General features: G+C 38.6%; 1 protein-coding gene across 3 annotated transcripts in view; it reads right to left on the reverse strand.

Annotated features, from left to right (window-relative positions):
• RBBP6 (RB binding protein 6, ubiquitin ligase) overlaps window positions 1-25254 on the reverse strand; it is a 33430-nt gene extending 8176 nt beyond the window's left edge. For 2 of the 3 annotated variants that reach the window (XM_070064570.1, XM_002711828.5), the window contains exons 1-14: window positions 23453-23608; window positions 22266-22446; window positions 17747-17846; window positions 15338-15374; window positions 11070-11114; window positions 8974-9062; window positions 8751-8847; window positions 7827-7966; window positions 4997-5169; window positions 3099-3202; window positions 2661-2998; window positions 1578-1674; window positions 1371-1449; window positions 1213-1267 (exon numbers count right to left, since the gene is read on the reverse strand). In XM_070064570.1, the coding sequence (XP_069920671.1) occupies window positions 1213-1267; window positions 1371-1449; window positions 1578-1674; window positions 2661-2998; window positions 3099-3202; window positions 4997-5169; window positions 7827-7966; window positions 8751-8847; window positions 8974-9062; window positions 11070-11114; window positions 15338-15374; window positions 17747-17846; window positions 22266-22431 (1520 nt within the window). In that variant the 5' untranslated portion in view covers window positions 22432-22446; window positions 23453-23608. Of the gene's footprint in view, window positions 1-1212; window positions 1268-1370; window positions 1450-1577; window positions 1675-2660; window positions 2999-3098; window positions 3203-4996; window positions 5170-7826; window positions 7967-8750; window positions 8848-8973; window positions 9063-11069; window positions 11115-15337; window positions 15375-17746; window positions 17847-22265; window positions 22447-23452; window positions 23609-25150 lie in introns of those variants that run through there. The other variant, XM_051847515.2, reaches the window with a different exon arrangement.
• Window positions 25255-25495: the final 241 nt, after the last annotated feature.

Below are 25495 nucleotides of genomic sequence, written 5' to 3' on the forward strand. Positions count from 1 at the left end.
ACATGGCTTTTGCATTGTTTGGTCCAATTTAAAGTGGCCTTATTTTTTTTTTAAAGATTTATGATAATTTGAAGAAACCCAGGGATGAATCATGCCAAAGAGACATTGAAAAAATATGAAAAATGTCATGAATGCATAAAATATATATAGATAACAGCTTATAATGTTCTGCGATAAAATATACACAAATTATAAAAATATAAATTTATCAAAACATACACTTTTTTTTTTTTTTACAGGCAGAGTGGACAGTGAGAGAGACAGAGAGAAAGGTCTTCCTTTTGTCATTGGTTCACCCTCCAATGGCCGCCGCCACTGGCACGCTGCCGCACTGATCTGATGGCAGGAGCCAGGTGCTTCTCCTGGTCTCCCATGGGGTGCAGGGCCCAAGCACTTGGGCCATCCTTCACTACCTTCCCGGGCCACAGCAGAGAGCTGGCCTGGAAGAGGGGCAACCGGGACAGAATCCGGCGCCCCAACTGGGACTAGAACCCAGTGTGCCGGCGCCGCAAGGCAGAGGATTAGCCTAGTGAGCCGCAGCACCGGCCCCAAAACATACACTTTTAGAACCATATATGGTTCTGCCATTTGAAGCCAAGAGAAACGTAAACAATGGTACACAGTGTTGAATCATAACTGCATAAAATTACCTGTAGTAAAATACTGTGCTACTATTGTAATTTTGTAGCCACTTCCTATTGCTGCTACAGCAAGCTCAAGTATTGTTATCTGCTTAAATGCATGGGATGGAATTATTTCCACCTGAGCAGTTCCTCATTCTAGTACTACTATGTATTACAGTAAAAAGTGACCTCTTGTGGTACTCATGTATTTTTCACCATATATAATTTATATAAAATGCAAAGCATGCGATAACTGATTACATTATCAAAGGGCTTTCAGTAAATAGCCGGGCATTAGTAGATAAGTTTTTGGGGAAGTCAAAAAAAGTTTTATATATATTTTCAACTGTATGGAGACTGGTGCTCCGAACACCCATGTTGTTCAAGGGTCAACTGTACACTCATTCTTTTAGAAAACAATGCTTCCCATCAGCCTGAATTTGTGACATTTCACAGAGAAATTGTATTAATCTGCCATAAAAGGAAAACTTACAATGAAAATTATTTGGCAACATACTGCCTAGTTTGTAGTTCCCACTATCTGGTTCAAAGGCAATTATCTAGAAGATTATTTTTAACATATACTCACTGTTCCCAACCTGGTCGACCACCACCTGGACGAGCAGTATTTATTCTTACTGGACCTTAGAAACAAAAAATAAAAGCAATTAATACAAAACTGCATGTTAAATAAGCCCAAATTATTTTTAGAGGAAAAAAGTTTCAAACCAAAATGATTTTACTCACCAGTTGTGGGGATCAACTGTCCGTGTAGTAATGACTGTCCAAGCAAAGACGGGGCTCCAAGTACAGGCACCTGGTATCCCTTTAGGAACAACCAAAAATAAAGAGGAATGGTTTAAAAAATGGAATAGCTAAAAACAAAATTAAAACAAAAATCAAACCAAAAGACTACTGTAAAATAACCCTCATTTAAAAGCCAATAAAACCTACCTTCTCTTCCATAAGGGCAGTGATTGCAATTGAGGATGTTCCCTTTGAGTGTTCTGATGCCAGGGCTGCAGCTGGCAACATTTTACCATCAGAATCCCTAGAAAACACAATTTACAATACATTAAAAATTCATCAGAAGTGGAGGATTAAGGATTTACCACTATCTGCTTATCCATAGTCATCCACATTAAGATGACAAGTCAAAGATGACGAAAATTTCTGGGAAAGTGAGAGACCTGGACCTTTAGAAGTTTTTATATTGAAGTGGCAAAATAAAAAGAGGGACCCACCGAAAGTACTACAATATGATCAATAAACTTCAAAAGAAGAAGAAAATCAATGTATGAGGGGGAAAAAAAGAAGACAGATTTAGGAGTAAGTCTTAGTCACTGAAGTGAAGGGATAATCTTGAGCAAGCCAGCTACTAAACTCTCTGGGCCTTATTTCTGCCATCAGCCAAATAAAAGGATAACCCAGCTCAGTGGGGTTTCTTAAATATGTGTTAAGGCCTCATCCTAAGAATGGTGCTGTAGTATATCTGAAACAGGCTCCTGACACCTATTTTTTAAAAGCTGCTGATATTTTAAGAAGTTGTAAGCAATTAGCCTATATGGTCACAAGACCTATACTTCATTTCTGAAGTAGGATTTAATTTTTACTATTCTGCATAATTATGCTCCAAAACAATTGTTCCCAATCTCTCTACATCTATCAATGCTTTGTCCATTTCTCTACCTTTTCCAAATATTTCTTATTTCTGCTCAACTGTACTCCTTTCTAATACCATCATTACGATCATTATGAAGTGAATTCTCCTGCTTCTGAATTTCAGAAATGTTGTGATTTAACATTTAATAGGAGTTGCGGGCAACTTGAGTAGTATTTGATATTGGGATGTTTATCATTTGCCAAATGAATCCCATTTATCTGCCTCTACCACCAATAAAGCTAAGTAATTTCTTCTAAGTCAGCCCAACTTACTGAGCATAGTCATCCACTAAAAATAATGTTACAGCAATATATAACAAAAACTATAGCACTGAACTCACTTATTTTTTAACAGTGAGAAATACACAGACTTACCGAAAAGGTCCATCTGATTTTTCTGAATGGACTGATATGGATACAGTTGCAGTTATATCAGGTACAGGAGCGGGAGCAGAAGATGGATTTCCAGGCACAGGAGGGGCCAAGGAGGACTGATTAGAAGTTAATGAAGACATAGAGGAAGCTGGATGAGCTGATGAAGACGTCACTGGAATCATCAGAGGATCCTGCTGTCTAGATATCGGAGATCTCATCAGAGGTTGCAGATTCCGCTGAATGAGTGGCCTCGGAGGTGGTATTGGTGGAGGTGGTGGAGGTAACTGTTTTCGGAGTCTTTTTGTATAACCAGTTTCATTTTTGAAGTTATTAACAGCCTATAGATACAAAACAATGTAGAATAGTGTAACGTATCACTTAAAGTAGTACAGTTAAGAAATTAAATTTTGTGCATAAAAGGAATACAAAGATAGCTACCTGTCGTAAAAACTTATTGGCAATTAACGCATCAGGAGAGACATCATTTTGATGACACGTTGGACATGTATGTTCATCTGATTCCAAGAGTGCTGTTCTTATACCTATGTATGGCAAGATTTTAAATATTAATCAGACCATAATAGGAATTCAGTGTTTATAGAATGAGTATTTTAAGAAATGGCCTATAGCTGTTCAGTTACATTACTGTTTTCCAAGCACAGATTATTGACAACTTCTTGGATAAAGAAACAAGTAAAAGATCGTCTCACAGCATTCCTCTGCTCTAATTTTTCTCCAGGACCTAAACTACATTAAAAAGAGAACTCAATACATATGCTACATTAAAAAAGAGAAAAAAATAGAAATAAGAGGTAGTCTAGATAAGAGTGAAAAAAACTTTACATAATTTGTTTAGGGTTTTTAAAAAGGCATCAGGGCAGGCATTTGTCCCAGATGCATCTTGCGACACCTGCATCCCATATTGTAGTGCCTGATTCCCAGTACTGGCTCCACTTTCAATTCAGCTTCCTTCTAATGTGCACCCAGGGAGGTAGCAGGTGATGGCTCAAGCACTTGGGTCCTCCATGCAGGAGTCACAGGCTGGGTTATGGCTTCCTACTTCTGTCTGGCACAGCCCCAGCTGTGGTAGGCACTGGAGGGAGTGAACCACAGATTTTGAAAGCCCTGTCTCTCTCTCTCTCTTTCAAGTAAATGAAAATAAACAAAAAGGTAAAAGCATCATAGTAGGGCATGTTAAGAATCAAGAATTGGGGCCAGTGTTGTGGTGCAGTAGGTCAAGCCGCTACCTGCATTATGGGTAGCCTCTATGAACAGCAGCAGTTTTGAGTCCTGGCTGCTCTGCTTCTGATCCAGCTTCTAGCTAATGCGCTTGGGAAAACAGCAGAAGATGGTCCAAGTGGTTGGGCCCCTGCTACCTATGTGGGAGACCTGGAAGGAGTTCCAGGCTCCTGGCTTCTGTGGGGCCTAGTTCTGGACATTGCAGCCATTTGGGGAATGAACCAGCAGATGGAAGATCTCTCTCACTCTCTTTCAAATAAATTAATCTTAAAAATAAAAAATCAAGAACTATTCAGGCAAGGAAATGAGATATCTACAGCAGCCTAGCAGGTAAAAGCAAATTACAGACTCACTGATGATAATTCAAGAGTAAGTGGTTTGTTAAATCCAAGACTAGACTGTGAAAAAAGTTTTAAGATATCTCTTCTTGACCTTGGTCTTCCAACTGAAGAGGCCCCCAAATTAAGATTTATATTTCAAATTATCATTAGAAATAAAAAAGCCAGAGTAGCACCCAGCAGTGAAATTTTCAGATAATATTTTCTTCTATGTAAGAGGCAGCAAACCTAGGACAAGTGACAGTGAAAAAACAAACAAAACAAAAAAGCCAAAAAACAAAACAAAAAAAAAAAAAACCAACAACAACAAACTAAACGCTAATAAAAGTGATTAAAGAAGAAAAGGCACAACCAAATGGCAATGTTAGGTAGTATGTTTACAGAAAGCAGGTCATAATTACACTCAGGAATTTTAGAATAAGCCAGTGTTCACAATCTGGTTTTGGCATTTACGGACCATTTCAAAATATTTCCAAAACTGCCTAAGACTTAAAAATTCCATATACTATGTAAAACATACAGCAGAAATTCTGTATTTGAGAGAAAAAAAAAGGTAGTCAATTTCAATTATAAAAAGACAAAGAGGCTAGCGTTTTAAAAAGATGCAGCAACAAAACCAGACTCCTCACTATTAAACGCACTGATCAGTAATTACTATCAACATTTCCTATTATTAAAATAGATAATGTAGGTAAGAGCCTTTCCAAATAAACACAAATATTATAAAACACACATTTTTGGAGTTTCAGTATTTCTTACATTCATCACAGTAACTGTTTCCACAGCAGGGAATGACAACGGCATCAGTCATAATATCTTTGCAGATGAGACATAGTAATTCATCCGGGATAGGATCATCTTCTTCTGAGGAAGAAGATGGTTCTTCTGGTAAAAAGGGTGGTTTTTCCTTCTTCCCAATTGCATATGCTTCTCTGTAAAAGAAGGTTTTAGTGTTTCAACATTATTAGGAAGGCAATGTATTCATCTGCATGTTCTCCTACAACTTAATGGGAACATACTCGTTTAAACAAGCATAAACATTTGCCAAAGTAAGAGAGAAGATATGTACATCCTCCTCTGAAACAAAGAGACACAAAACAAAACCCTAAGTAAATATAAAATTAACAGAAATGCTATAAAAGCAGCTAAATGGATCTTGGAATCCTCAAGCTTAAAAGGGCCACAGGTAAAGCAATATATTAAGTGCCAGAAAGTTCTTCAGTGACAGACAGGATGTGAACTTAAGATAATAGCCTAATCGCAATTTTCCTTTATCATGTTTTGTGCAAAAAACAAAACAAAAACAAACAAAAAAACCTCCATATTCCAACAGTCTCCAAAACCTGTGAAGGTTATTAATAGTGAATACTGCAGATGGGAAACTGAATGAATATGGACATTGTAAAATTAAGGGAAGACAGTTCAAGAGAAATACATTGTCACCAAAGTCAGAATGACACTTTAAAACCAATATCTACTTGTAATTACTATTTTAAAAGACAGCTTAGTCTATTGCTAGTCTATTAAGACATATCAATGGCTTTAATGGTCAGAATATGTTACAAAAAATATGAAGTAACACTTCACTAGACATTCTGGGCCCAGTTTTTGTAAAAATGCATTTTGTAGAAATGTTGGATATTAAATATACAAAAACAAAAAAAGCTATTCTCAGATTTGCCACTGCTGCTTTTAAACCCCCATCTCATAATCAGGCAAACTTGTAAACAGGAATTCTAGAGAAATCCTTTCTATTTCATTAGGAACACTGTGTTTATCTTAATGCTGAAAATCAAAGAATCTCAGCTATACCGAGGAGGGTACCTTAGGTGTGTTATTTGTGTTGCAGTTGCTCCATAGACATCACCACGATTCCAGAAATAAGTATCAATTTGCTTATGCCCCATTGTTCCCAATTTGTGAAAGAGGAGTCTCCCACTGCCCAAAAGAGAGAAAAGAAAAAAAAGAAAAAAAAAAAAAAGAAAAAAAATAGAAGAACAGAGGATAGAAAAAGAAACAGAAGAAGAGTCTGAGTTGCTTATCAGTGGTGTTAGTGGAAAGAGTGAAAGTTTCATTTAAAATATTTGGGCTCCCATCTTTCCCCAGTATCTTATCTGCTGTGTGTCTGACACAAACGGGCTTTGTATTTTATTTCAGCATTCTAACACAAGGAAGTTAATTATTAGTTAGTGTTCACAAGCGCTGTCAATGTTTCCAACACAAATTTCTATACTTTTAAGAACTTTTACATAATATACATTAAGCAGTCTGCTCTTAAAATTGTCTGTAAAACTCAGTAATTTCAAGTTGAAGTAGTCTGGAAACATCTATGAAATGTCTCTGAATTACAAACAGCGTAACAGACTGCTCTAAGATGAACCACAAGACACAGGATGGTGACTGATAGAAAATAGATGGGGGTGAAGTTGAGGGAGTGAGCAGGGTTGGGTTTTGGAAAACATTATCTGTGACCTAAACACTGTATTTACTAAAATACATACTCAATGTCTTTTCAGTATCATTACACAGAATAATGACGTACATCATCCCCACCTACTCACTACACTACGACAATATTTTTAGCATAAACACTGTTATATAGCTGGTTTTTTTTTGGGGGGGGGGGAGGGGAGTCACTGAGAAGATGGACATCTATTCTCTTAAACTGATTTCTCCTGAATTATGTCCTGAAGATTCTTTAACTACATAATGTCATTTAAGACTTGTTAAAAACACAGAATCAGAGTCTTATCAAATCACCTCTAAATCAAAAACTGAGGAGTGAGGGCAGGGTTCTTAGAATCTTTTATCACATTTTGGTAGGAGTCTCATGTACCATGAAGTTAGAGAACCACAGTCTAAAGGAACACTTAATGCTATGTTATATATTATGTGAGTTTACAACTGTTAAAAGTATTTAAGAGCAAATAAATTTATAAGAGCAGATAAAATGGGGAAGTTATTAAGTTGAACCAAGCCACTGGGTTTTCATGTCTACCCCTTTCATTAAAAATTTATCACAAGATCTGAAAATACATATAAGTATTAAGGTGTTTTACAGAGCTATAACTGAACTACTGCTTTAATAAATCTTACATTAGAATCTTAAGATTCACATGGTATATCCAAACTTCAAGAATCCTCAATATTTCATTTGTTTGGCACTAAAATTTGCCTCAGTATCTTGAGGAACTTTTAAAACCTTCTGTTTCTCAAAATGACTATGTTTTGCTCACCTAAGAAATGCAAACAGCATCTATAATAAGATTATGTGGGAGCATGTATGTGAATGAGTAAGAAAGCAGGGAATGACAGAATAAAGAAAAAAATTAGAAGACTACAAGGGAAGTGGCACTCACTGACGACAAAAAAAAAACCCAAATCCATCTTAAAATTTGCTTTAAATGGAGCAGACTGCAGACTCTCATTCTTAATACAGAAATTCAACATGTGGAGACTTCTGGTCTTGATATATGATATACAAAGTTCTCAAGGAATCCAAATAGTGAAGTTACAAGCCCAAGATTAAAACCCTGTGCCCTGGGGCTGACTGCAGTCCTCAGAGATCACAAGTCTGTTGCACACTTACGCATCTATAGTTGGTATTGCATATTTTCCAGTGTTGGTAAGCATTGCACCTTTCATGTTAGGATCTTTTACTTCCATCATAAAACTTCTGGGAATTCCAGTGCTCTTTTTAATCCTAGGACCTGATTCAAAGTTCTTATCCTATTTGGAGGAAAAAGGGAGAACAGAGGTGAAGGAAAAAGCAGTCATCATTAATATTAGCAAACATCATACAGCAATGTTTTACAGACAATTCAAAATCTCCATGAAAAATGAAATTAAAGATATGCTTATTTTAAATGTCAAAATCCATTCATGTTCTCATAATACATATCTCTCATGAACTTTTTGAGACAACTCATACTACGGTCTCATTTAATCCTCACAACAGCCCTATGAGGTAAGTATTATTATGATCACTTCAAAGAAAAAATAGGCTTACAGAGACTAAAAACTCGCCCAAGCTCACTCAGCTACTAAGCTGTACAAGCAAGACATGAAGCCTAGCCAACTGGTACCACTGACTATACTCATTTTCTGTTTAATAGAGAAGGAAACATTTATTAAGAAAAGCTATTGGCTTCGGGCCAATATTTTAGTGCAGGAGGTTACACCACTGCTTATGATGCCAGCATTCCATATGGGCACTGGTTCAATTCCCAGCTACCTGCTATTGCACCTGGGAAAGCAGTGGGAAGACAATCCAGGTCTTTGGACCCCTAGACCTACATGGGAGACCCAGATGGAGTTCCAGGCTCCTGGCTTCAAACTGGCCCAGTCCTGGCTGTTGTGGCCATCTGGGCAGTGAATCATCAGATGGAAGAACTCTCTCTTACTGTGCCTTTCAAAGAAATAAATAAAAAAAAAAAAATCTTAAAAAAAAAAAGTTGGCTAAGAAATAATTCTAATAAAAATATGTGTGCCACAGTTTCTACTTTGGACTTACCCCATTTGTTGGGCAATTCTTAATGTAATGGCCAGGTTTACCACAACGGAAACAAGTATAAGATGGAGGTGGTGGACCTAGAGGTTTCTTCATGTAACTGAAAGGGAAAAGGGGAAAAAAATTACATGTACATAAGGACTTTTAAAAAATAATGCTGTTGGTTAGGGAGTAAAATCCCACCCCAAAATTTCTTCTTGTTAGTGTAAAATACTTAGGAACTTACTTGATTGGGTCGTATTCATGGCCAGATTGCGACATCATTGCTTTAATTTTATCTTCTTCAGAAGCATTGGCTTCAGCCAGATTGGCAGTCTGTTTAACAGGTAATTATTTGACACACACATTAGAAGCACATTTAAGACCACACAGCCAAAGATAACACACCACACATCCTCTAAAGAGCAGTATCTAACCTTGCATAAAAACAACTAATTACATGTAGAAATCTGGGAGTTTTTTAGGTCATTAAATGAGGTGTGGGCACCTGCAAACCTTAACAAAGACTTTCTGGGGGCACTCTGGCCTTAGACCCTGTTTGTACCTTACATTAAGATTTGCATACTGTTCATCTAAGACTAAAAAACAAAACAAAAACAAAAAACTGAAATTAAGTTAAAAAAGAAACACTTGATGGTCTTCAACCTTAAAGATATTTCAAGTGTCACAGGATGAAAACTGTAATTTACACTTAGAAGTTGGAGGTAAGGGTAGGGGTAGAATGACTAAATGTATTACACAGTAGACTGGAGACGTCAGAAGGCTTGTCAGGCAGTGTACTGTTTCAGTTTTAAATTAAGTACAAAGGACGTTCATAACTGTTCATGATTTTAATTCCTTAGATAAACTTTTTATATACAACAGTCTAGATATAAGCAGGGTCTAAGGGAGCAAATTCTAACTGAAATTTTCAAGCAGCTAACATATGTTATCAGCCACTCGCTGAGTTCTCTCTTTACATTCATCCACAAAACAAGCAACCAGTTTTAACATTTTATTGCAATTTTATATACAAAGAATACTTAACATTAACAGAGCTTAGAACAGCAGCAACATTTACAGAAAACTGGATTACAAATATTTAACAACTAATTTGTTTGAACCCAAACATTATTTTACAAATAGATTAAAAAAAAAAAGTCCCCAAAAGTCCCCAACTCTTCCCCGCAAAGCAACAATGGTAGGAATAGACTAAAGCTTCAATATGGTCCTTTACAGAACATAAGAATAAAAACAGTAAACTATAAACCACTAAAGGTCTTAATTCTATGCTACAGCATTTTGCATTAGAAAATTATAAAATAGGACGGCTTTAGAATTTTTAGGTTTTGTTTCCTAGGACAGGAGCTTAAAATGCCATTATTCTTCACTAGAACATTTTGTGGAGATACAGTCTAGGGGAAAGGATACAACCTGTAACAAAGCCAAGGAATAGGGACAGCACTAATGGAAAATTCATCTTTTCATTAATCTTGGTTGCTGAATTTGGTTTCACATTTCTGATAGTAGGGAAAAAAGAACTTTGGAAAACTGGGTAACTTTCCTTCTTGGTCCCCAAAAATCTGTCTTTTTTTTAAAGGTACAATTTGCAAGCTAAGTGTATATATTTTTTAGAGTAACCCATCACTAGTGCTTTCCCAAACAAAAGATATACATTGTTGAGAAGAAAATGCAAGCAACTGTATTGAAAACACGCCACATACAGTGAGTTCAGGAGTTAACAATGTGCCCTCTGCCAAACATACATTGTGGGTATATTCCTGCAAACAGCCTTAGACACTCGCACAATTCATGTAGTCTGTGTTCAAACAAATTAGGTTGTTTAAAACTTTTTCTAAGCAGACAGACTACAAATCTATAGCATAAACAACTGTATCACATTTAAAATATTGACCTTCATGGGATCAATTCAAATTTTCAAGGGAAAAAAAAAATCATGCAATCGTCCATGCAAAGGAAATCTTCTGCTTTGGCTGCTTAAAAAAAAAAAAAAGTCCACATAATTTAGAGCCAAAACCAGGAAATGCCTTCAGAACTTTGTTAGCTTCCAATGTGTAACTAAACAAAAATGCATGAGGGGAAAATGATTAAGTGTAGCTTCCTTTATTTCTTCTGTCTTGAAGATGGATAATACTCCAACCTGAGGCTGAGCTGGCAAAGTACCCCCTTATCTTCTTAAAACAGCAACTACTCTTTTCAGGATAGTTATATGTACAATGCTTTCGTAAACTATATCCTCCCCCCAGCGCATCTTAACAAACTGCTCCACATAAAAAATTTTAGAAAAAGACATATTTCCAAAAAAAAAAGATATATATATACCTTTGTAAGCTGGGCCAGTGAAATAGATGCAGAAGAGTCATCAATCTGTTCACAAAAAATTAAACACACATTCAAGTTCCACACTGAAAACATCTGAAAGTGATCATTTAGCTCCTAATGCCACTTAAGTTCAAATACTGGGCATTTTCTTACTTTTCTAAAGAATGCCATTTTGTTTAAGCCTTCAAGTGTAGCTCAACTCTCTTCATCCTTCACTACATATTTCATACCGTTATAAAGGTTATCAGTTGGGGGAGACTCAATTACAAGGGGAAAAAGAGGGTGAAGAAAAGTTTATCACACAGGAAATCTGTTGAGATTGCTAACTAAACACCAGAAAAGAGTCTTGTGTCTCTCAATGGTCTCTAAATTTGATAATGAACAAAAGAATGTACACTGGAAGAGATAATAAGAATCTTTCTGATTTTCCCCCAATGCCCATTATGTGACACTAAAAATAAGCAGCTCTTTAAAGGCTCAGATAATTGCTTTAATAAAAGCTCCTACAGAACTGCTACTTTTTTTGAGCATGCGCTGCTCTGTGCAAAGAAGTTTTTTATTCTCGCATACAAAAACTAAAATAGCTTTTTGCTAAAGATACCACAGCTTTATTGGGGGAAAGTATTAAGCAAAAATTAAAAAAAAAAAAAAAAAAAAAAAAAAAAAAAAGGAATAACAAAAGTACCAGGGGGAAAGAGTAAACAGCTGCCAACATATGATGATGAATCCCAGCATCTGAGACAGGAATGTTAATTTAATCAGAGTGAATCTATGAGTGACATAAGAGGGCTTTTACAGTTTTAAAAAAATTGTCATTGGATCTCCTAAATTGACTAATCAGCTTTAAAAACATGTGCATATCTACGTGTGTATACACACACACATATACATATATGTAGCAAGTAACCCTGAAGATAGGATTTCCCTACTGTTTCCTATGTAGTAAGTGGGCTGCTTATTCAACACATTATATGTTCCTCTCGAATCACTGGTCAGAACAAACTTAAAATGGACAGAATGTTAAGATGTTTGGATCAAAGAAAAAAGTCTTCATCAGGTACTTCAAGTTTTTCAGAGAATAAGAGCATTAAATTAAAGACGTATGATTTAAGAGCCCCAAATAGAATGCAATCTGTTTCAATAGGAAGTTTTTAGCCAATGCCCATTATGTGAGTGATTTAATAGATGTAAATAAAAATAGTGGCTCAATTTAAGATCCATCTTACAAGTATCTTAGGATTTTAAGAGTTATTTTTATGGGTATTATAATTGAGATTTTTAGATAAAAAGTTCTTTGCTCCATCTTGAGGAACCCAAGAGTTCACATTCCTAACACACTAATCCCACATTCCTAATGCATAACCACATAACCCATCAGTGGGTTCTCCTGCCAAGCTCTGAAGTATTTTTCTCTTTAAAAGATTAAGCAAGGGGTAAGCAGAAAAAAAATATATATACAACTATTCTAAACTGCTGTCAACCATCATCTATACTACGTTCCTAACCAATAAAACAGATTAATAGCCCTTAAGGTAGTCCACTACTGTCTAGAATGTGAACGTTGAAGATTTTCTTAGAAAGCGAGCTGTTGTATTAATTTTCTTATCATTGGAACTAAAAAACTAATGTGCAAAAAAACCCCTTCCATTCCTAACATCTAAGACAGACCCTCTTTTTGTTTTTATGCTGGGCTTTCTTTTTAATTTCCTGCCAAATTATTGTATCTTATATGCTTGAGCTTAAAGTGGTTTCAGATTTATAATTGCATCTTTTCCACCAAATAAATTACAATAGCACTTTATAATCCACAAAGAAGTCAAATTTATCACAAGTTTGGAAAAGCATCCAATTTTGTTTTCTTCATGTGTAGCAAGGTGTTAAGAAATTAGCAAAGAATGCTGACAAAGAATGGTTTAAAAATTGACAAAGAATGGTTTTAAGAATTGTTTAAAAATTAGGAATATATATATATGTACCAAACATCAAAACAGTGTATGATACTGTAATAAAAAAAAAAACCCTGCCATGTTAAAAAAATTTAGTTTTCACAAAAATGACTGGTGCACTGTAAACATTCAACTTAAACCACCTCCCTTCATTTAATTAGGGGGTCTCATTTCTGGGGGCAAAAATCTGAAATGTTAAGCCAATTTACTTGCTTGAAATTAAAGGACCCTGCAAAATGTAATTCTGATGTTTAACTAGCAAGAACAGCAACCAGCTTAAGTACCAACATGGAAGGATGACTAAATAAAACAAGGCTGGGGAATATGAAAACAGCCATCTCTGATTAGAGTTGGCTCACACTGCCAAAAATGTACCTATACTTTTATTCGTCAGAATAAAAATGAGGTCTTAGTACCTCTGCTTTGTGAATGTGCACAATCCATGCGATTCTCCCAAAAAGGGCACTAATTACACTTCAAGAACATACTCTCATTCTAAAATGTCAGCACATGTACTCCAAGCAACAAAGATGGAGATATAAGTTATCTGATGTTTCCATTTCAGATAATTCTACCTAAAAATCAAAGCCACTTTTCAATGTATAAAAAAAATAAAAAAGAACAGAAAAGAGAAACCTAAATAAGCTTAAAATAAACTGCTTATAAATGCAATACAGACATGCCAGGGAACACACAAGGCTAAAAGAATGTTAACTTTATTTATGAACATGTGATTTGTGTTTATACACATGCTAATAAACAAAAAAGAACTCTTTTCAAGAAATAAAACTTTATCTGAATTAGTTTAAATACTATATAAAATGTACTTTATACAAAATGTGTTACATTAACTACTACAGTCACCAGGATAGTCAAATCTAATTTGTGCTAGCATTTGGATACATAAAAATCAATTTTAAACCAATCAGCAGCAAAACAGAAACTTGGACAGTTTTTACAGCATTATGCTTAAAAAAAAAAAAAAAACATATATCCAAAAAGAGGGGAAAAAAACCCAAACACTAAGACTTTTGATCTTTGAATCACTATATTTAGTTCCACAAGAACTAAATGCCATATACTTTATAAAAACAAGTCCAAAGTTCAGTTACTCTGTGTTACCATGTTTAGATCCAATGATCCAATGTGAGTGAAATGCCTCATACACAAAGATCAGTAGTATTTAAAAGTATAAAGGGAAATAGCAAGCAATACCCTTCAATTCTAAATGAAGATTTCAGACATCTTGCATTGTGTACAATATCAGGCCTGAGCAGTAAATGTTGAGAACCACCAAGTGTACAGAACCCAATTACCATAGACCTGTGTTCTGAAACATGCTTCAACCACAACTCAAGAATGCTGCTACCTTTTACTGAAGAGCTCAAAGTCAAGAGTGTCAAGCTTAAGGTTTGTCTGTGATCATAAAAATTAAGATGGCATCCTGGTTAAAAGGAGTTACCTTTGATAAGCTACAGCTTTCAAATAGCCTATAATAAAGCAGCATTAAACTATCTTATAAGTGGGATGTATTTTAATTGGTCATATGGAGTCTGAACAGAAGTGGAAGACCCTGTATTAAAATTTGAAAACAATGTACTCAAACTGTGTAAAAATTAAGATCACTGAGACATTTCTATACTCATGGGGGAAGAGGAGGCAATTTCAGATTTACTTTATACCACAGTTGTAAACAAGGAGCTCAAAATTGCCAAATTAAGCAAGATTAAACAATAAAGCTGCATCAAGGGTTTCTTGGAAAGCTCTTTTCTATGAGGTGTTTGAACTGGGAGAAAGCACCAAACTTAGCTTTGCATGTTGCTTATGCATTTCGGAAAGCCATCAATCAGGCAGAAAAAAAACTAACAAAAACTAAGTGATACAACGTGAAAATGGCAAAATATACACTCCAAACATTTTTTTATTGCAAGAAACAAAAAGCACACAACAGCCTGTACATACATACAAAATACTAACTATAGACAGACAGATGTAGAACATGTTATCATGTTCATTAGTGTAAAACCTACACGATCTAAAAAGATCATACATTAACTGTACAACACAGTGTCATACAGGGAGGATGCTATCATATTTAATATGGAACAGTGTTATGGGCACAAATTACCCATTTCTACAAATAAGTGTGCAAATTATGCCACATATATTCATATTCAACTGAGCTGTCAATCAAAATACATTTTATTTACAATATGTTCTATGATCAGTTGGATGTTAAGTTTTAAAATGATTTACTTCACTGCTACATTATAAAGGTAAAAGCAATGTGTAGAAAAAGTGTGAGATTGTGTTTTTACATACTGCTTTTGTAGTCCCCATGACTGGCTCAGATCGACTTCTAAAAAACAAAACAAAAATAACAAAAACTAACATTAGCTATTTACACATTTTTGTGCTAACAAATCTTAATACTTAGCTTCAATCACATTTTTTTTTACAAGTTTTCTTTAGGTACACAGATTTAAAAAAATACCAATTTCTGAAGTAATGAACAAACTATTTTGATTAATCTTTACTGGCTTGAAACAGTTTAAAATACATCAGTAAATTCTATACTAGGATTTTATAAAATAGGTGTATCTTGTGACTTAAATATTTTCTGAAAGGTAGTATACAAATTTTGTTATATTTACAAACTGTGTTTTAGTCACAGACTGAAAAAAATTATATTATTCCCTATTTTTTGAGTGGGTCCAGATGTAAATTTTCACACATTAAGTTTTCTTAAAGTAAGACACTGTTGTTAACATTTATGATCTGGATCCTTGAGAAATTGTTGTGTTCCAAAACTATCAGATCAAGAAAAACAGGCTGATAGCTATTTTCAGTTTTACAGTGTTTCAAAACAGTGACCAAGGACTGAACTTGAATTCCAAGTCCCAGGAAAGTACAACATAGTCTTGAGAGCTTTTTAGTTCAAAGAGTAGTTAAATGGTCATATAGAAATATTCAATAAAATACATCAAAAACCTCAAACCAAAAACCTTTAGTCCACAAAGGAAAGGGGTTACATGTTAAGTTGACTTTAGAGGCTTGGTTTTGAAAGTTTATGCTACTTTATCTTAGGAAAATGTTAGATAATATCTAAAAGGAATGTCTGGGTTTGTGCAAAACTTGGAAATCCTGGTATTAAAAACACTGAAGTTTCAATTTTCTATTAGTTGCCCAAGCTCATAAATATTTTATAAGGAAAATTTATTACAAAATATTATGTATTGTGAATTAACACGCAATTCTATAGAAGAATTCAAATAATTTCTGATTACCAAAAAAAAAAATTAAAGGAAACTGAAAGTTTGCTACTTTAAAAAAAGTACACTTACTAATTAAGGGCACTAGGAGTGTAGGAATTAATTCTATCCTTAAAATTTCTTAAAATCATTTTATTCTAAAAGCACATAATACTAAGCTCACTTGATGACCACAACAAAGAAAGTCTTTAGCTTTTAAAATTTGTCACTGTATAAGATATTACATAAAATATTAAGATACAGAATTGAACTTTACAACTAATGAGAAAAATCTTAGAATACTTGCCCACATGAGGGAAAGCTCCAAGAAATGACTTTATTTTACCTCAATTCGAGAACAAATAGAATTGGCCCAAATGTCAAACAAAACTATCTGACTTCTTTCCATAGCTCCAGTTGCTGTCTTTTTCACCCCTATAGCTCACTATGACTTAAATTACTGCTCCTTCTAATGCATTTAAGAACCAAACTAGTCTTGAGATTGCTGCATACTTATTCCAGTAATGGGCAGGCACTGTTGGTTTAATTCTTACAACCCCCTTTGAGAAGCACAGTTGTCCCGCAGTATCTGCAGGGGACTGATTCTAAAGATAACAAAATCTGCAGATGCTCCGGTCCCTTATACAAGTTGGTACAGCATTTTACATATTTTACTCACTTGTTCTCATACACTTTAAATCATATCTCTACATTACTCATAATATCTAGTAATGTAAATACTATGTAAACTGTTGATATCCCATACAAGAAAATAGTCTGTACATTTTCAGTACAGAGGCAACCACCACTTGCCTAACTACATAGCACTAATCCATGTCAGCAACAACGTAATATTTTTCTCAAATATTTTCAACCCATGGTTGGTTAGGACTGCTGTTACAGAGGGCTGGCTGTACTCACAACCCCGTTTCATTTTTGAGGAATCTAAAGTAAGGACTTCTACTGGTACAAAGCAGTAAATGGATTCAAACCTAAGCCTGATTCCAGTACCTCTGAGTATAGAAATCCTATATACTCTATGGCCTCTCAATGAAAGCCCCTTATTGACAAGGAACAAATGTTAGCATTAGTGAACAATCTTGGTGCTATCAAAATATTTAGGGCAGATCTCTACAACATATCTATTTTTGTAGTGACAACAGAAACTACCACCATCAACAAAAAGGTAGACAAAAGCTAAAAGAGTATGTAAATTATACAATTACTGAGTATCATTTTCTTGTTTTTACATATATTGCCCATAGAGCAAAACCTTTTCCTAATAATATTTCAACAACTAAGTTTAATGAGAGGGGAAGAAGTAAAAAAAAACCAAAAACCCTCATTCTAAGTATTTGGAGGGCTGAGAAGACATACATTAATCTTATCATTAAAGTTCAGTTCTAAAATACACCTTATTCTTTCTCACAAATTAAAAAAAAAAACACCTATTTTGAGAAATGTGAATTCTGATACTTACATAACATATGTCTTGCTTGTAGATTTAACTCCTCCAATAGGAATTCTTCTAACAATTACAGATGAATTCTTAGGAATTAGAGCATTATCATCAGTATATTCTGTAAACAAAAAGAGTCGAATTTCTATTTGAGGATTTGTTAAGTACCCAAGATTTACAAAACTTCAAATGTAATAAAAGTTATGGGGCATGAGCTTAAACATGAAAGCACACTAATAACTACATTGTTCCTTACATCTTGATTTTGGGTAGTCAGAACCAACACCCAAAGCTGCCCCTATTTAAAGCAACCAAACTGTGGCTGCAGGTCCTTGATTTCAGTGCCTGCTTGTAGAACTCCAAATCTTAGACATTTTCTAGTTTATTTGCCTAGCAATGATAAACAGGAAGAAAAGCTACTACTTAAAATGAAGGTAGTGTTTCTCTCCCAGGCCCTAACCATGAGTTAAAATTATGATCCCTAGTCTCATGGAGATTACTAGGGAGGAGATTCAAAATCAAATTATGACAGGTTATGAATAACTAAGGCAACTTTGGGTAGAATGTTGACTCCAAGAAAGCCCCTCTGAGAAACACAGATCTGCTACTTAAAGACTGAGAAGCCAGACACAAACTAGATAAAGAAAAAGGCCTTTAGGCAGGAAAAAGTATGTAAAAACAAATACAGAAAGGACAGAGAGCCGAAGAACGCAATGATGTGAAATACAGGTAGAAACATACAGAGCACACACTGATTTACACTTTTGTTTTTATGTGTGACAGAAAGTCACAAAGGATTTTGAACAAGGTGATGACAATATGATTTTTGCTAAAACAAAGATTTCTCTGGGGGCCAGTGCTTTGGCAGAGCGGGTAACGCTGCCACCTGCAACATCAGCATCCCATATGGGTGCCAGTTCCTCTCCTGGCTGCTCCAAACCAGCTCCCTGCTAATGGCCTGGGAAAAGCAGCATTAGATGGTCCAAGTGTTTGGGCCCCTGCCACCCACGTGAGAGACCTGGATGAAGCTCTGGACTCCTGCCTTCAGCCTGGCTTGGCCTGGCCATTTGCAGCCATCTGGGGAGTGAACAAGCAGATGGAAGACCTCTCCCCACCTCCCCCTCTTTCCAAATAAGTAAATAAAAATCTTTAAAAGAAAAAAAAAATTACTCTGCCATCTAACTGTAGGGAAACAATACTAAATGAGACAGAGAGCGAGCATTTTCAAATAGAATTGACAAAGTTTGCTTATGGATGGAATATTGGGGAGATGAGGAGAAATGCAAGAATGCCTGGGTTCCCTGAGTTAGCACTTTCTGAGAAGACAAACAGGAGGAATAGTTCTTATTTTTCTACTCCTTAATAACATCTATAAGGAATTAAGAAACTGGATATTAATTATGGCAAAAAGATTTGCTAAGGAAGGAATCTGTAAAATTACCAAAAAGAAAAACAACTCACTACTGGGAGATGCAAAGATGTAGTCTCTTCCTTAATCTCATCACTAATTTTTAGGGTTCACTTAATGTTAAATTTCACTTAAATTATAGAGCAGAGTGGCCAACTACCTCTGTTTTTCCAATTATTTCAAACTTACAAATCTATCAGCTTTTGCACTGTCATAATGCTAGTTTTGTTATAAATTGTTTAGGCAAGGGCTCTTTACAGCATATTTCCAAGTCGTAGGCTGTACTTCACAAGTATCCAATTAAAGTGATGCCTAGACTCAGGCATGCCAATGTAAGACTATCATCATTATTTTGGACAGTTTATTAGTCCCAAATCCAAGCAAGCTCTGAGTCAGAAAAATCAGGAGCAGTGCAGACAGGGCATTTTTTGACAGCTAATCCTAGAAATGCAATTTAGTATGAAACACCCAACAGAAGTTTCTGAATATGTCTAACAATTCTCAAATACATCCACAATAGCTTTCAAAGACAATTTATTAGTTTGATCAACACAGTACTGTGTTAAACTGCAAGTCAGGTGCCCTCAGGCCCCTCAAAGGACATTCTAATTGCCTTTTCTTCGGCAGTGAAGGGAGGTGGGGGGGCTTCCAGCCACTGGTTCACTCCCTGAATGTCTGGAGCCAGGAACTCAAAGACTTGAGCTGTAACCTGCTGCATTAGCAGGAAGCTGATGTCAAGAGTGGAGCCAGGACTTGAACCAAGGCACCCAGCTATGGGTTGTGGACACCCCAAATGGTGTCTTCAGAGCTGCGGTAAACGTCTGCCCCAACTGCCCTTTTAGTACCTGAATTACAATGACGACTTCCTACCCCAAAAGTGTCAAGACTTCCTTACCAAGTAGTCTGTTAACTTTAAAAGACTCCCCAGTGTAATTTTTATTCAAAAACATGAAAAGTATGGATGGAATGAAAAACAGGATGAATCTGAGAACTGGAGAGAGTCAGGGAGATAAAGAAGGGTCTCTCTAAACTACTTCGTACTTCTCACACTAAGTTCCGAATGAAGGTTGTTTTTTAGGGGTCAGCATATAGAAAAGCTCCATATATGATGATGATCACTTTGGGCTCACTTTGATAGTTTTAGAAATAACCAAGATTCTGAAGTTTAAAACACATGGAATTCTGATACCAGCAGTTTGGTCTTATCAAGATTTAAGGTTCCTAAACACAACACATTTTTAAAACTGTAAAGAATGGTTTATAGAAACATGGAACATTAGGTAATTTAACATTAACTCAAAACAAATTTAAAGTGGTTCAGTTCAAGATTCTCTCCTAGCCAGTCTCCTATGAAGTTATACACATTTATTTTTGCAATGTTTAATGCACTGGATAGCGCTAAAACCAAATGGCATTCTTATTCAACTGTCTGGTGACACCAGATGCCATCTCCAATAAACAGCAGTTCACATACAAATATATATGCAAGAAAATATGCCGCAGGGCAAAGCACATTTTATTTCCTTGACTAGAAAAAATAAAAAATAAAAACCATAAAGTCACAAAAGTTAAATTTGTGAACAAGATTCCTTCAACCATAATTTACTCCAGTCTAACAAAGTTACGTTCAACTATCAGGTGGAAAAGATGGATAAAATCTAGTCAAGTGACTCAATCGTGTTATACACCAGTAAAATATGAAGCTTGTGTATGATCAAAAATTGCCTTAATAACCATTAATTTAGTCTTCTCATTCATAAATACTCATTAACATCACAATGGCCTAAAATTCTTATAAATCCATCCTTTCCTTTTTAAGAAATGTAAGTTACTTAAATATTTAAATAAGTTATTTCAACAGTTCATGACCACCAACAATTTTCTCTGTAAGTAGAGAAATATTACACAATTACAAGTACCAAAGGTTAAGATATTTGTTTTAAAAAAGGGAGGGAGCAAACAACATTCTTCCCCGTATTACGCTGTAGGATTCCCAAGGAATTATTTTTGAATCATATGTTGTACCACTGTTCCTACACCTAATATAATTCTGTCTTCAATGTAAACAACAAAAATTGGTCTTCTCCATGACAAGATCTACTTCCTCTACTACAACACTGGCCAGAGATAGGGGACACCTCATTTCCTCTAAATCCATGTCAAATCTTATGCCAAATTCTGTGATCAATAAACCCCCTAACCTAATTAAAACTTCACTTTCTTCTCATTCTATCAATGAATCTCAGGAGAATGATCTACTGCAAACTACACATCAGCATTACTGTATCAACAAGAAACCGAAAACAAGCTCCAGGAGTGAGAAGAGACTCTAGTCACATGTATCTACATCTAAACTTGTACTGAAAAAGAGAATGCACAGATTCTAAGAGCAGTGGCTTACTTCTGATATGCTCACAGTCCAGTGAGCAGTGTGCTAGTATTGACAGTAGCAGAAAGACCAATAACTACTACTTCAACGCAGAGAAAGGAGTACTTCTGGTCTTTACCAAACTGCTAAATGTTAACAGTAATGCGTTGAGCTCGGGGTTCAAGCGCTAATGATGATCTGAATCATTCTAACAAGAGTGGTCTAGCGTTTCACGTTCCAAAAACCAATTCTAGCACTGCTTAAACCCTCCGAAGTACTCGAGTGATAGCCCTTCCTCACAACGCAGGGGGGAGGGAGAAAGCAAGGTCAGAGCGTTTGCCATTGAATTCCACAAGCTGGTTAGGTTAGGAAGTAACTCTACCGCTACTTTAACAAACCAGGGGAGCCTGCCTATGCTCTCTTCTTCCCGTTCTGGCGTAAAACAAGTTAGAGAGGCCTCAAGGCAAGCACCCAAAGAACCCAGATAACGCCCCCGTCTGCGTGCCCGCCCCACCCCTCCCCCTCTCCCCCCATCGCTCTCGTTTTGCACAACTGTTCATGGGACTTCCAGGCTTTGTGAATGCAGAGATCAGAGAAGCCGGTTCAACTCCAAGGCCGACTGCTGCAACCCTCCCAATCAAAGTTGTTTGGCAAAGTATCGGAACCAACAGTCCCGCAAGAATGGCGGTTAGTCTTCTGCCAGGCTCCACAGGGCCAGCATCCGTCTTCACCCAGCACGTATCTGGAGCCCGTGTGGCTCTTACCTTCTTTCGTCTGCGCGTTGGTGATCTGTAGATCGCAGTCGGCGGCTTTCAGCTTCTCTCTCCCCATAATCTGCTTCTTTAAGTCGCAGAGGGAGATGTGCAGCCCATCAAAGGTGACGGTGTCATAGTTGAGTTTAGAGGAAAATTTATAATGCACACACGACATGGTGCCAAAGGATTCCTAAGGTTCAGCGAGGAGACGTGGACACTCTCAATATATGTATATTTATCAACTTAAGAGCAAATATGTACACACACAGAACACTCAAGAGACACCGAAGGACCCTGAGGCCTCAGATTAAATACCCCCCCAACCACAAGCAGGGGTTCGTGAGAACAATAATCCAGAACCCCCCCCCCCGAAACTCAGAATCACTTCATGTGGGAGGAGGAGAAGGACGAGGACGGGGAAAAGGGGAAATCGAGAATCCGCCAACGGGCACAATGTCACCCGGCTGGGTCCCCCTCGCTCATGCTAAGGGCCGGCAGGAGACGGGGGGCGGGGGCAGGCGGTGCAGTCAGTAGCGGTCAGTCCACACGTTAGAGTCCGGATGGCCCCGAGGGGTCAGGGGTCCATAGCGCGGCCGCACCTCCCGGTTGGTCTCTCCTTCCGTGGATGGATTGGGGTGACCCAGGCCCCGGGAGAAGGTTGAGGGGGAGAGGGCCTAGGCCCGGAGTCCACGAGCGGCCTCTCGCCTTCCTGGCTTCCGGACGACCGGCGTCGGCGTCCCCAGGCCCAGGCCCCCACCACACACAAGCCCCTGGCGCCTGCTCCCCGGAGGCCTCGAGCGGCCCCGCGGCCTAGGCCGAAAACGCGCGGTCGGCGGAGGAGAGGCCTTCCCGCAGGCCGCCCCCGGCTCGGCTCCGCCTCCCCCCCGCCGCCGCCGCCGCCGCTGCCGCCTCAGACACAAAGCCGGTACTAGGCCTCAACTAGGCCTCGAAGCGCTTCCTCACCACCCCGGGCCCCCGCCAGCGGCCGGGTGGCTTGGGCGGACCCCGGGGACACCGCAGAGGCTCCCTGACGCTTCCTCTCGCCGGATCCTCCACGCGTCTCTCGCCTTTTCGCTCTCGTCGCCTTTTCGGCCCAGGACCGCGACAAGAAAGAAGCCCGGAAATCGCCGGGCGGCGGCAAGGGCTGCGCTGGCTCCCTTTTTTGTTTTGCCCCCCTGCCGATCTCCGGCCCTCACCAAGCGTCGGCGACACCTCCAAGCCAGGCACTATGGCGGACGCGGCCTGGCTTCGGGCGAGCGCCCCACTCCGGGGTCTCTTAAGCCGGGATCGCACGGGCGGCGCGCGCGAGGCGGGGCCGGCGTGCGCGGATAGGCGGGCCGGGAGGCGGAGCCGCCTACGTCACAAAGCGCACCGGCCCGCCCACGTGACCCTGCGCTTTGTGACTCCCGAGCGCGGAACCTGAGCTGGCCGGGAGAACGGAAGAGACCATCTTCCTCAAAATGCAGGGGGAGACCGGCAGGTCGGGAGAAACCATCTATCTCAAAAGGGAGGGGGAAGCTGTGGCGAAGAGAGGACCGGTTCTTGGGGGTGCTGGGGAGGAGGGGTCGCCTTGCAGTCGCTGCCGTGCAGGGTTCCCCTGCCAAGTGGTGGGCTATGGGGGCTGGCCGGCTAATTCCCCGTTCCCCACAGTCTCCATCACCTGCCCCCAACCCTCCAATTTTTGTAAACATGATGGTTGCTATGCTGTCAACTATGGTTGCTATGCAAGCAGTCCCAAGCTTCCCTCCCGACAAACTGGGCACCCTAAACTCTGGTAAGTGGACAGTCTGCCTAGAGCTGACGGCCACCGCCGCCCTACAGATTTATTGAGCAGTTACTGTGTGCCAGGTACAGGGCTAGCCGCTTAATAACGTTGGCAGCCTTTTGGAGCCAACTTGTCTGGCGTGGAATCCTTGCCTTGGAGCTCTGGGTTTAACTCCTTCGTGCCTGGTTCCCCTTGGCTGCGAAATGCTGTTAAAAATAGCCCCTGGCCAACTGGGTTATCAGAGAGTAAGTGCACGCATGCCTTTCCATAGCTTAAGACCACGTCTGGCATGTCTTTCAGTCAACAGACCTGACTCAGTAAATGTCCATTTTAAACAACAAAAACCCAGTGATTAACACGGCCACTATCTCCGATTTATAGGTGAGGGTACCAAAGCTAGCAATCACGTACTTTCTGAAATTTGGAGAAGGAATGCCTTCTCAGTTGCGGGGTCCCAATCTCATTCCCAATTACAAATGCCAGGAGCTGAGCCCAGAACCCCTTGGGGGGGGGGGCTGGGGTATGTTGTTATTATTGCCTCCGTGAAATTCACGATATAATAAACGCACATTAGTGAACTGCACCCATCACTGTCGTTTACCACCTATGTTCCTCATTGTTGCTGGATTTTACAGCCCTGGCCCAGAGAAGGCAGGCAAATGACAGCAAGAACACACAGCCAAGGGGGAGCGGCGTTTGCACAGAATGCACCCCCCAAGTTGTTCCCACAGTTCAATCGTCATCAGAAAATCTTTCCTAAGACCGTCTTATTAAAATACGATGGGCACCAGGCTCAAGCCCTTTAGACTCTTCTATCCGGCGCCCATCAGTAGTTGACTATTTAACTGTCTGTGCCTCCCCACTTCCCCGCTTCCAGCTGAAACACAGATTTTTACCTTTGTTTTTGCTGTGTCCCAGCCCTTAGAAGTGTGCCTGGACACAGCAGATGCTTAATAAATAGGTGTTAAACAACCAGATACGCTTCTACCTGAGGCACAGGAACACCATGGCCCCAGGATTTTGGCAATGATGAAGGGTAGCCCCAGAAAAACAAACGGAACCCACAGGCACATCAGTACTTTTCAAGGCAACACATTTCTCCCATCTAAAATCGTTTTTCGTAACTTACCTGCCGATGGTCTCCTTCAGTGCCGCTGGGATGGAACAGAAGAGAGCAACATCTAAAGCAGGAAAAACTGAACCACGAAGTGATAGATCGCACAGCTGAAGTGGTGAATTTAAATCCTTTCACTGGGGGCTGGCGTAGTGACGTAGTGAGTAAAGCCACGCCCACAGTGTCCTAGTTGTTAAAGCCACGCCTACAATGTCATATCACGTGGGCGCTGGTTTGAGTCTTCGCTGCTCCACTTCTAATCCAGCTCTCCGCTATGGCCTGGGAAAGCAGTGGAGGATGGCCCAAGTGCTTGGGCCCCTGCACCCCTGTGGGAGACCCGCAAGAAGCTCCTGGCACCTG

Source organism: Oryctolagus cuniculus, chromosome 19 (assembly GCF_964237555.1).
Source record: "Oryctolagus cuniculus chromosome 19, mOryCun1.1, whole genome shotgun sequence".
NCBI lineage: Eukaryota > Metazoa > Chordata > Mammalia > Lagomorpha > Leporidae > Oryctolagus > Oryctolagus cuniculus.